The sequence below is a fragment of the Staurois parvus genome, unplaced genomic scaffold, assembly GCF_062004578.1.
Source record: "Staurois parvus isolate SC_StPar_1 unplaced genomic scaffold, SC_StPar_1.0 ptg000239l, whole genome shotgun sequence".
NCBI classification, from domain to species: domain Eukaryota; kingdom Metazoa; phylum Chordata; class Amphibia; order Anura; family Ranidae; genus Staurois; species Staurois parvus.
The window spans coordinates 2,050,570-2,063,686 of record NW_028318035.1 but is presented as its reverse complement, the minus strand read 5'-3'; the positions used below and the strand labels follow the sequence as shown (position 1 = coordinate 2,063,686).

The following is a 13,117-nucleotide window of genomic DNA, read 5'->3' as shown; positions in this document are numbered from 1 at the left end:
GACAAAGGGAGAGATTTCCCTGATCCAACAACAGTAGAGAGAAGGATTTTGTAAGGGATTGAATCGGAGGGAGGAGTGGTAAAGGTGAGCTGGAAAGGTAAGTGTATCTGCCTAAACTGAAGGACGTAGACACTGAGGCTGCTTTACTAAAGATGTTGAGAATCTTCAAATAATAAATTGTGTGAATATTCACTTCAATCATCCAGTCAAATTTAGAGGTAATAGCTTTTCACATAATAAGTGAATAGTCACGCAATTTATTTTATGACGATTCTCAGCCTCAATGTTACCGGTACATTGTCATGATTGGACAAGGTGAGAGGGTGGCTTCTACATTCACTACTGCCACCAAAACTAATCTATACATTGGCCCCAATACAAACCAACACAAAAGTTAATTGTATACACTTTTTATAACCACTTGCTGACCAGCCAAAGTATATATACTGCTGCAGGTCAGCACCTGCACGCAAAGTCAAATGCATGTACGTCATTTTGCATACTTGGGCTAAGGGGGCACCGCTTGCTATGCGACCACACCATCACAATGTCAACAAAGCTGTTATGAATTAATTCATTCATAGCAGCTGTGTTGACTGTGCTGTGATTAGCCCACAGATATCAAATGGTACCTGGACCAGTCACAGCACCCTGCAACATGTGATTAGTTGTAGACAATCACAGATCACTAGTGATCATATCTGTCATGAATGGTTAACCCATTCATGACAGCTGAAAACTTTGCTGTTACAGTGATCTTCATTGTAACAGCAAACTGGGGAAAAAAAATCCCTGATCACCTCCTTGGAGCAGTATAGTGTTACTATGGTGACACTGAACTGCTCTGATCAAAGTATGAAAAAAATTGTAAAAAATAAAAAAAAATAAAAAAAAGTTAACAAAAAAGAATAAAAAAGTATTTACATTTTTTTTTTTTAAATAATGTCACCAGTCGGTGTCCCTGATCACCGCCACAACAGTCATATGATGACACTGTACTGCACTGGTGACCGTACTATGGTGATACTGAACTGCCCTGATGAAAGTATGAAAAAAATAGTAAAGAATAAAAAAAAAAGTTAAAAAATGTTTTTAAAAAAGTTTAAAAAATAGAATAAAAAAGTATTTACATTTTTTTTTTAAATAATGTTACCAGTCAGTGTCCCTGATCACAGCCACATCAGTCATATGATGACACTGTAGTGCACTGGTGACCATATGTGAAAAAATAAAATTGTGACAAAAAATTGCAACTTCAGAAAACTCGCCATGTCTCTTACTAAATGGCTTGGACTGTCTACTTTCCATAAAGGTGTCATTTGGGGGGGAATTTGTACTGCCCTGGCATTTTAGGGCCTCAAGGAATGAGATAGGCCATCAGTACATCTGGATCAACTATATATACAATAGTGTATAGATTCTATAACTTTCACATAAATCAATTAATATACACTTACCCTTTACCAAAGACATGTAGCAGAATACATTTTGGCCTAAATTTGTGACGAATACATACTGGAAGAAATACCATTAAAGGTGCAGTTCCCTTCTACTTCATTTACATTATTTTCAGACTTAGGTCCTGATGAAGGGGAGGTTTTGGACTCATGAGATGCGTTGGCTACTCTTTCAATTGTATCCTTGACCTGTTCTTGGAATGAAGTTATATCTGGACCTTTAGGAGTGGTGTGATGCTTCACTTTACATTTTTGTGCTAGGATGGCAACTGTTGAGGGGAGCATGAACAAGAAATGGTGTCGCTGGTGGTGGTGGAGGATAGGGCTGGGGGGGGTATTAAGATTGTTGAATATAGGGGCTGACACAATTTTGTTGAGAAGTAGCTATATTGGTATGGGAGGATTGGGATGGAAAGGCCTGCTTGGGGCATCTGATAGATAAGAAATAATGAGATGAATGTGTCTCAACCATCATGTCTCATGGTTACAACTTGATCTTTAGTTTTTTTTTCTAAGAATAGAACCAGTGAGATTGCAAAATGGTACATTGGACTTTGTTCTGACCCCCTTTGCTCCTTGAACAACTGGTCCTTTCCTAGGTGATGGTGCTATTGGCTTGAAGTATAGAGGCTAGGACCGTGGCATTACACCTGTGACATGCTGATTTTGGGGCAATGCTTTACAGGCTCCTAATTAAAAAAATAATAAATGCATATTTTTTTACCTTCAAAAAATGTGCTTTTATTATTTTTTTGTAAAGGTGAACTTATCCTTTAACACAAAATGTATTGCATGTTAGCACAATATAAGGGATCATGAATAGACCCTACGTGGAAATACAAAGTGCTTGGTGCACGAAACTCGTCAGGGGCCCACCAGATTGATGCCTAGCTGTATATGGCCACGAGGAAGGCCATCTTTGAACCACATGTGAGTTGTGTATTTTTTCTGGAATTGTCTCATATCTGAATAAAACATGCTACACTATTAGTACCATTTTCTGCCCTTGGCTTGGTTATTGTGAGCCTCACAAGGTGGAGCCATTTGGGAGTGTGGAGATAATACTTTGAGCTGCCTGATGAGTCTGGGAGTGGAGTGAGACCCCCGAGTGTGTTATCATCTTGAGCGTCCAATGTTGAGCCTGATGACACCGCAGCCCTGGACCAGAGCCCGATGACTCCATCATAAGGATTTACATATAATGCTCATATTATATGTACTTCTGGTAAGTACATCACCTCACTGAATCTTAGCACCAGTATTTATGGTCACAAAGCACGAATCACCCTGCATTATGGACATTATTACTTTGTGATTGGACCTACTAGCATTGTCACGATATTACTAATACGTCATTTACAAACGCATTTTTCACTGCACTACCTTTGCGTTCACAACAGCGCCCACCTATATTACTGGATCTCACCTACGTTTATAGCACTGCATATTTATTTGTATTTGTCATTTTTAAGGTGTTGAGGTTTACCTGAATATGCTAGCTGCTACTCTTCCTTTTATAATATTGAGCTCGCATTTACATGTTATATATACTGAATTCCTACGTGGGTTCTAGTTATATCACAGGGTTACTAAACCCACAACAGTAAAATCAGTCTGTATATGCAGTAAAAAATGCTTGTTATACTCACTGTGGAACCTAAGGGGTTAATCCTCTGCATTGTGCAAAAAGGCTGTTTGATCCTTTCTCCTCTGCCCTTCCTCTTGTTGAAATGACCACCTGATACAGACTGGACCCGTTGTCACATGCTCAGTTTAGTGTGTATTGCTAGAGATGTTTTTTTTTTTCTTAGGAGGGTGCATGTGATCAGCACAGGGCCAATCAGCATTGTCCAGACAGAGGTCAGGGATTTCACATCCTCCTAGAGCAGAAAGAAAACTCCTCCTACAAGCTTTAACCAGTGCTCTGCTGAAGTCACAAGACTGCTCTAACTGCTGATGAGAAAAGGTATGTAGCAGTTTATATTTACTAAAATAATTGCATTTCCATGTTGTGTGTACTGTGGGAGACCAGATATAGTGGATGCAGGGTCCTGGGTTTAGTATCACTTTAATACATTCATGTATTAATTCATTTGTTTATGTATTTATTAATACAATAGGATCATTATTAATTTATTAAAGCATTCAATCTTTTCTTTACAGACAGGCCTTATTTACAACTTCTAAATCGAGCGATAACATTGTGTGGAAATTTTTAGAATGGTCTCCAGTCTCATTCCCTCCTTGCTGTGAAAGTGTGATTGCCGTCCATCCAGTAGTAGGGTTCAGCAGCTTGTTGTTGCAGCTCTGGCAGGTGACATGGACAGTCTCCAGGATACAGAAACAACAAACTCTCTTCATTGAACACAGAGCTGCCCTGCTAATTCCAGCCAGCCGGAGATCACACGTAAGACATCATCTCATGCAAGGATTTGTGTCACTTTGCTCTTGCAAATTCAATATATGACCTTTAAACTGTATCTCTGCTCTTCCACATTAATGTCATTGCTTGCTGTCAGATGATAAACAGATCCAGGGTTTGTGGATGCAGCTGATTCAGTCCACTTGGATAAGAGAGGCTGAGCTTGCCCATGGATAATTCAGTTATAGATGGATGAAAGTACGGTGAATATCGTCTTATCTTCTAATAGATCTGGGGACTGCTGCTACAGAACCTCTGGCTTGGTTGTTACATATCCAAATAGGGGAGTCTCTCTCCTTCTGCAGCATTCTTGCAAAATGGGATTAGAAAATCTTGCAGTGCGAGTTAAAGTGTTACTAAACCCACAACAGTAAAATCAGTCTGTATATGCAGAAACAGGGGCGGACTGACCATTTGGAAACTCGGGCACTGCCCGAGGGCCCAGGGTCAGTAGGGGGTCCCATGTGATGCCCCTGGTACCTTTTTCATAGGCTTTTTTAGTTTGGGCAAGGACACAGGGGCCCCATGATCCCCTATTGCCCAGGGGCCCCATGAGTTGTCAGTCCGCCCCTGTGCAGAAAGCATGCTTTTTATACTCACTGTGGAAACTAACGGGTTAATCCTGTGCATTGTATAAAAAGGATGTTAGATCCTGTCTTCTCTGATCTTCCACAGTCTCAAATTCATCTGCTGATAGAACAGAGCCCTAGGAGGCAGTATGCAGAGGCTCAGTTTAATGTGTATTGCTAGAGAGTTTTTTTCTTTAGAATACATGTGATCAGCACAGGGTAAATCAGCACTGTCCAAACAGAGGGTCAAGGGTCATGCAGCCTCACAGGACAGAGGAGAATGAAAACTCCTTCTACAAGCTTCAACCAGTGCTCATCCGGACACTGGTAGAAGTCACAAGACTGCTCTAACTGCTGATGAGAAAAAGTATTTGGCAATTTATGTTTACTAAACTAATTGCATTTCCATGTTGTGTGTACTGTGGAAGACCAGATATAGTGAATACAGGGTCCTGGGTTTAGTAATACTTTAAGGTGGCCATACATGTAGAGGTTTAGAGTCAATTTAGGTATAAATGATCTATCATTGACCACTGCAACACATACCATTTTGTAATTTAAGGTTGAAGTTTAGGTATATGTTTTATTGCTTCAGTTTGGACCACCATAAGTATGCATATCTTATACCTGATGGATCCCTGTGTAAGCTGCAAATCATTGGAGTAGTTGTTGCTACTACAGTGATTGTCGCAAGTTTCTGGGTCCAATGCCAAGCAGTTGCAATTCTACTTAATAACCAGAGGGGGTCATTTGCTTGGTACTGCCATTGAGAGAAAGCCATGCATTTTTTTTCATAGGCTACTGAATATTAGGCATTGTCTGATTGGATGAGGTTGAGATTTTGAGATCACTTCCCCACCTTGCCCAATCAGAGAATGTCTTGTATGCATGAAACAAAAGCATTCTCTCTGAATGTTGGCAGTGCCCACCTATGGTTACTATGCAGAATTGCAGCCACTCATCGCTAGACCTGGAAGAATGCTGCTATCACTGTAGTAATGCCGCGTAGTACAGTGATTAGAGGCTTACAGAGGAATCAATCAGGGATGAGATATTAGTACCTACATTGGTCTATGCAGGAACAATTTAACTATGCAAGAACTAGATCAATTTGTTTGGTTCTCTGACATGTTGAGGTTTGATCAACCAGAAATGCAGAGTCAGCAATTATCTGCAGTGATCACAGCTGGACGCACTGCCATGACAGGTGGATGTATGAACAGTCACAAATAGTTGTGGCCACAGCCAGCCTGTCATTGTGGTGTATGGGCTCAGCAGTTATAAATCCCAGCCTCAGGAATCAGTGGATTCTTGCTGCTGGCCTTTGTACCTTGGCTCCATGATAATGGAGATTAAAGTGATATTAACGTTTTGGGGTTTTTTAAATAACAAGCATGTCATGCTGACCTGCTCTGGGCAGTGGTTTTGTACAGAGCAGCCCTGATCCTCCTCTTCTTGAATATCTTGTCGGCTCTTGGCCCCTCCCTCCTGCCGAGTGCCCCCAGAAGAAGCAGCTTGCTATGGGGACACCCAAGCAAGCTCGCTCCCAAGTCACTGCACTGCTTGTATATTCACACACAGAGATCTGCAACTCGGCCTTGCCCCCCTCCTCCTCGGCTCACTGGTTGTGATTGACAGCCGTGGGAGTCAATGGCTCCTACTGCTGTATCAGCCAATGAGGAGGGATAATCCATGGAGAGCCGATACTCTCATGCACATAGCTGGATCAAGATCGGGCTGCACACAGGTAGAAAAAAACCTTGAGCCTTTACAACCACTTTAATACTTACGGGAGTGAGACATGTAAAGCTGACACTATTGAAATTACAGTACTTCTTAGGAAAAAAAAAATTGCAGTGTTCTCCATCGTTTATCCAACGGTCACAAACAAACCCATATTTTGCCTAATCTGTTTATTTCCTATGATTTTCAGCTCCATCTACTGACCATAAAGCGCTATTTTCACGATTGAAGTATTGCAGAACAATACCATATTATGGGCACTGGATGGAGCTGCCAATCCTAAGAAATAAACATTTTAGGTAAAACACGGGATTGTTTGCGACAGCTGAGTAAATCCTTGAGACATTTTTTTATTTATAAAAAGATCTCTATCTGTTACGTTTTGATTGTACATTCTCCTGACTACATGGCTTCAGTGGGCAGATTGTACAATCAGGCTGTCATGTATACAGTCACTTTTACAGATGTGATACAAATTATTTGTACTGAAAATATGTGTGCTGACAATTCTGGCACCAAACTCCCAGCAGAAAAAGAAACATGCTTCTTAGACCTCTGGCACAAATAATCATTTTCACTTTGTTATATCTCCAGCTACATACCATGGAAGTGGAGAAGAGCATCTTAAAGACGCCAAATCATAAGACAACTCAGAGGTAAATGGGAATGTTCTTTAATCAATAATTCTGTATTATATTCAATCATAGTTCCACATCTCATATTCCTGATATGTGCCTGCTGTGCCATGTACTTGTATTAAAAAGTATCCTGTTCTCTTTGTAATGCTTCCTTTGTGTGAAATCCCTGCCACTCCCTTTCCTATTACAAACTGACCACAATAGGCATGAGAGCACAGCGTGGTCAGTTCTCTTGCTGTGCAGGGAACTGTGTGCTGTCCTCCAATGATCAGACTTGTGCTAACATACACCCACTGCACAGCCATTCACTGGGAAGCTTGATGTACTGCTGTTTCTTCTCCCCCACCTCTCTATGCAGCTGAGAACAGAGAGAATGTGATCACTTATAAAAAGTGGGGAAAGGGATTTATAATTTTTTTTAATATGCTTTTCATTTCTATTTTAAACTGAATGGGTTGTTTTACAAAGGGAGGGTTTACATAAACTTTATAGGATCAGCTCACATTCACATAAAGTAGTTATCTTGTCTGCCTAGTCCCTCCCCCCCTCCGTCCCATTCCCAGCCTGATTTAAGGTAACCCTCTTCCGAGATGCATACTAAAATCTCACAGGGGCTACTGTAGCATTGTTGCCATTTGTTGTCCGAAATCTGCACCACTGTTCTCCATTTCTATTGGACTGCCAGCTGAGCGTCCCCAGCCTCAAAAGATGACCCCATGGATGTCCATGGGATTGACTTTGCATGGTTATGTATGCATCTATAGCAGAGGAGGGGTTACGCTAATCCGGGGGGCTATGCACGCAGGACAAATGTACTTTAGATTAGTGGATAGAGCCCATTCAGACTTGGGGAGGGAGAAGCAGCACAAGGAACCAATCAGCTTTACTACAGTAAAAGAACATGCTGATAGGAGGAGGGAGCAGAGGGACAGAGGCATGAGCTCATCAGTCTGGTCCTCTCAATGTCCAATTACAGACTGAGGAATGGACAAGAGTTGCAAGTGCTACTGAACTTCAGCAGAGAAAAAACAGTTCTGTTGCCTAGACACAGTGTGGCAGGGCTGTGTAAATATCAGAACTATATGGACAGAAATTTTAATCCTTTGGCAGCGAATACCATAAAATTAATACATTTAATGGGCTTTTACACAGCATACTAAACAGGTTTCCTTTCCTTTAACCACCTCCCGCCCACCATATAGTAATATGACAGACGCAAGGTGGTTATCTCGTTCTGGGAGGACGTCATATGACATCCTCCCATTCTCACCGTGCATGCGTGGCTCAGGGAGCGCACAGCGCGGTGATCAGTGGTGCGCTGTGTCCCTCGGACACGATGGATCACCGATCATGGAGAGAGCCAAAGATTTCGGCTTGGTCATGTGATCAGCTGCATCCAATCACAGCTGTTCACATGTAAACAGGGAAATGCTGATTATCGGCACTTCTCGCCTCTCGAGCTGTCACACTGCTATTATTTTGAACACAACTGTATATGAGATCATTTAGGTCTTTGAGCACATATTCAGCGCAAGGGTTTTGTCACTGGTTGTGTTCTAAGATATAACCCTCCCTTGCTCTATCCAAAAAACTTTTTCCTTTAGTTCTACTTTACGACTCCTGTTCAGGTTTCAGTTGCTGGCTGTTCCCCATTCAGATCTCCCTTCATTTCCTGTCCCAAAAACACAACAGGAGGAAAAAGGAAATCTCTCCAAAGTAGAGAAAATCCAATCTTAGGGCTCATTCATGTGACCAGGGGTGGTAAAAAAAAAAATCAGGAAACTGAGCCATGGTTTTACCATCCCCTGACTGTCCACCCAAATAAGGGCATGCAGCCCCTCTGGGCTGCACACATGCTGCAGCTGCAATACTTTGAGGCCAAAATGTTACTGCTTGCTGCTTTCAGCAGGTGGTACAGCCATGAATGCAACCCAATTGGGGCTGCTCTGCAACCGCACGCAACACTTGGTTGTGACCCGCTGGTTCAGGCTTTTTAGCATTAAAACAGCCAGTGAGAAGGCAACATAACACCTCCTCACAACCTGTCAAAGGCCGCCTGAACAGCTATGCAGCACAGACCACTTTTCAGAGGGGAGGTAAAGGCTACCTTTGTCACCAGAACATGTGTCCCCATTGGAAGGTTTTTCCTCGATTACTTACAGTGACAACTCAAAATGATAGATTTTCCCATTACTTTTAGTCCTAGTAATATTTGCCAAATACAGTAATCTTCCCATTCTCTACTTTATCCCCCCAAAAATGTTGACGTGATATATACTAAAAATGTTAGGCCAGAACAACAAGCACGCATGTTAAAGCAAGTGTGTGCGGCTGTGCGTTGTGCAGGGGCGGTGTGATGCTTTGTTACAACACATCACACTTTACTTTTTTTTATATTGATGCTGTACAAAATGACACTTCATTCAGATCTATGTATCACAGTACATTACAACCTGCTGAGTAAAAATGCAGACATGCAGGTGACATATTGTTTTATTCTTTGTCTATATAAAGCATTGCAGGCAAAACTGTGCACTTCAAGACTGTGGAAAAGTTCACTGAAGACGAATGTCCCAGAAGCCAGGCAATCCCTTTAGACGTGTATGGTAAACCAGAGATACAGCGCTGGAGAACAGCGTATGATGAGGCGTACAATGTGGACAACCAGGTCAGTCTAGTAGATCTAAGCTGGAACTGAATGACAGTTCATTCATTTAAAAAACAGTGACACATTTACAGCAGCCAGCAAAGTGCAGGACTCTGAAGCAAGTAAAGCACCATTAATTCAAAGGAAAAAAAATGGAGGAAAGTGGAGAAAAGGGAGGAAAAAAAAAAAAAAGGAAAGGGGGGAAGAAAAGGAAAGGTAGAAAAAAAGGAAAGGGGAACAAAAGTAGAAAAAGGCAGAAAAAGTAGAAAAAAAAAAGGAGGGGGGGGGGGGGGGGAATGAAAGTAGATTCCTTTAAAAGAAAGGCCTGGGTTGTTTCTTGGATACGCAGAATAGAACTGGTTACCATTTATAGGTAAAGTTGATCCAGGGAATATCCGATTGCCTCTCGGGGGATCAGGAAGGAATATTTCCCTGTAGGAGCAAATTGGATCATGCTTTGCTGGGTTTTTTTGCCTTCCTCTGGATCAACTGTGGGTATAGGATTATAACTTTTTTTTTTATGGTTGAACTGGATGGACTTTTGTCTTTTTCCAGCCAGACTAACTATGTACCTATACCCACAACCAGCCTGCGGGCTAGTGTGAACGTAGCCTAAAGCCTGGAAGCCGATTTGTTTCTTTGCAGAGCTGCACCAGATTTTTGCACTCTAGTTTTCATAAATAACCCCCTAGGTGCATTGGTATGGACACTTGTCATATGCACCCCTGGGTGAGACAAAAGTGACAGCATAGGACATTTTGGAGACAATCATCACCACATAAAGTGCTTGAATGAGACCTTCATGGCAGGATCACCAGGTATTGTAATGAAAGCAGCAGATTTAAAAATATTTTAAAACCGTTTAGAATTACATCATCATATAAAGACTTGTAAGGGTAGGGGAATATAGTAATTGGGTTTTTATGTTAAAGGCAAACGCCGCCAAAGAGATCAGTGAATGAATTTCTGACAAGTCTCGTGTGCCACAGGATGAAGTTGTAGTTCTCAGAACACAAGTATAGGGATCACCACACTTGGAGAGCTGGAGGAAGTGTCCATGAACTACAACTAAAAGACTATACCTCAATACAGACAGAGCTGGAGGAAGTCTGCAGGAGCATGGCATTGCACTCTCTATGTGCCGATACTGGTGCAATACATTGCAGGCTGTTTAAAAAAAAAAAAAAAAAAAAAAGAAATAAAAAAAAGGCACTTTTTCTGCAATTGTGGATGTATGTGTACATACACTCACCAGTCACTTTATTAGGTACACCTTGCGAGTGCCAAGCAAATATCCCCCACACCATTACACCATCCTGAACCATTATACCAAATTATGATCCTACCATCCCAATGTTGCAGCTAAAATTGAATGTCCATTCTCTGACATCAAAAAGGCATTTTGTCCACATAACTGCAGCTCACTGGATATTTTCTCTTTTTTTAACCATTCTCTGTAAACCCTAAAAAATGATTGTGGATGAAATTCCCACCAGATCAGCAGTTTTATTGAATTAAAAGATGGTACACTCATATGTAAAATTCTTGACAAACAGCTCTTGTGCAGATCACAACATAGAAACAATTCCAAGGGTATGAAGTAGATGATCATTTATTATCATTTTTCACTCTAAATGATAATCTACATCATACCCTTGGAATTGCTTCTATGTTGCGATCTGCACCAGAGCGGTTTGTCAAGGGTTTACACTGTATGGAGATCCACGAGGCAGTGTCTGCGGTCAAACTCACTCCTTAGTTATACTGGCTGAGGGATTCTGAATGGTTATCTACTTCACACACTTGGAATTGCTTCTATGTTGCAATCTGCACCAGAGCTGTTTGTCAAGTATTTTACTAGTACTAGAGTGTACTATTTTTTAATTGTTCAATAAAACTACATGTATTGCTGACGGAGATCCTGAGCTGCTGTTCTTGTTTTTTCAGGCTGTGAAGGGGGAACTTGCTGAGAGGCTGAACCAGGTGTCACTCCAGACTCTGGGGTGGATCCAGTATTTGATGTTGGGATCTTTCCCCAGCCTGGACGGGCTGAGTGACATCAGCCAAGAGCAGGCTTCAGCTGTTGGCTGAAAAGGGGTCACAGGGGTGCAGAATGAACTGCACTCCTGTGAGCCACAGGAGGAGTACAGCCAAAAGAGCTTTTGCTGTACTTCTTTAAAGTCTCTATAAAGCTGTTAATTTTTATAAATTCCTGAATTGAGTAGTGAAGAGTTAAGCTGACCATAGATGGATTGAGTTTTTTTGTGTGGTAAAAAAAAAAAAAAAAATAATAATAAAAGGAGGACTGCTCAATAAAGGAGGACTGCTCAATCCACACAAGTGATGTGGATGGAAGAATCCTCCCCGCTGAAACATTGTATTCGGACAGGGGAACTCTCCGCTGTCAAAATACAGTGATCAGCAGCTGAAGCTGCTTTCTAAAATTCCATTTGACAGAAGTAAATGTGTCCTTGTGACCACATGCTTGTATGAGTGAGAACAGTTAATTGAAAAGTTTCCAGCTGCAGCAGAAGTTATTTTCATGCTGTCATTTTTTTTTTTTTTTTAAATACTAGTTGTTGGGTAGATTATGACCACTCATAGTGGGACTATAAATGAATCTGAACATTTTGTCCTTATTTACCATAACAAACAAGTGAAATCTGTTGATTCTGACAACGTAATACATATGTATTGCACAAAGAGCACCAAATCTACCAGGACCTAAAAGAAAAAAAAAAAAGAAAAAAAAAAAACAATTTTCAGGTCTAGTGCTTCTTTACAGTATTACATCCAGAGTTTTATTTCAAACCGATTTTTATTTAGATGGCTGTACATCACAAATTTTCACCAAAGTGGGAAACCATTCACACAGCAGGTCCAGAACATGTAGCAGCGTACACTAGTCACTACAGTCACTGACGATGGCGGTGCTTTGTCTTGAAATCAGTGACAAGGAGATTGATGGAAGTTTAGAACAGCTCAATCATAGACTCTCGAGACTTTCCAACTCCAACCCATTTCACTGCATTGAGAAGAGAGACATTAGCTGCATCCCGCAAATGCGATAAAAGGTACATAATAAACACGAAAATTCTGAACTTGACTATAAAGACTTCTAATTATCAACTTTCACTGTGGTATGTTTCCTCACTACCTTGCTAGCTGAATACAATTAGTCCCTAGTATCTTTATTTCCTGAATGGCCAGATTCATCAATGGCAAATATTATAATTGACTGGTAAAAAGTTTCTTGTAGCAACCCTATACTGACAGGAGAGGGCGCTGCGTCATTGTAATTGGCTGTGACAGTAAATCACACTTCAGATGTTTTTGAAATGACTGCTGAATAAAAAAATATATATAAATTTATTTATTTTTTCCAAAAGAGGGCGGCACTCATGGGTCTTGAGAGGTGAATACACAATGAAGATTTTATTTTAAACACATGTACCCTTATTTAATGCCTGGCTTCTTCGTTTGTGTTTTTTTGTATGGACTTTTCTTCTTGTTCTGTTCTCCTAAATTTGGACATTTGCCCATATTGTTTTTAGCTGGACCTTTGACATTTGCAGGTGTTATCACATGTGGATGGTAATGATGGGAGGGGTTTTATGGTATATGTGTTGTGTCACTTGTTT

The 13,117-nt window shown here is 41.0% G+C and overlaps 1 protein-coding gene and 1 long non-coding RNA gene across 4 annotated transcripts in view; one reads left to right on the top strand and one right to left on the bottom strand.

The window, feature by feature from the left end:
• LOC149459982 (uncharacterized) overlaps positions 1-13,117 on the top strand; it is a 33,850-nt gene that overhangs the window by 14,184 nt on the left and 6,549 nt on the right. The window contains exons 2-5 of one of the 3 annotated variants that reach the window (XR_016313170.1): positions 3,269-3,423; positions 3,621-3,864; positions 6,786-6,847; positions 9,344-9,497. This is a non-coding gene — a long non-coding RNA (uncharacterized LOC149459982). Of the gene's footprint in view, positions 1-3,268; positions 3,424-3,620; positions 3,865-4,018; positions 4,083-6,785; positions 6,848-9,343; positions 9,739-13,117 lie in introns of those variants that run through there. The other 2 variants (XR_016313168.1, XR_016313169.1) reach the window with 2 other exon arrangements.
• Positions 12,276-13,117, bottom strand: part of ADSS1 (adenylosuccinate synthase 1) — a 56,327-nt gene continuing 55,485 nt past the window's right edge. Inside the window, exon 13 of the mRNA XM_089680295.1 lies at positions 12,276-12,501. Within this exon, the coding sequence (XP_089536421.1) occupies positions 12,449-12,501 (53 nt within the window). The 3' untranslated portion in view covers positions 12,276-12,448. The remainder of the gene's footprint in view (positions 12,502-13,117) is intronic.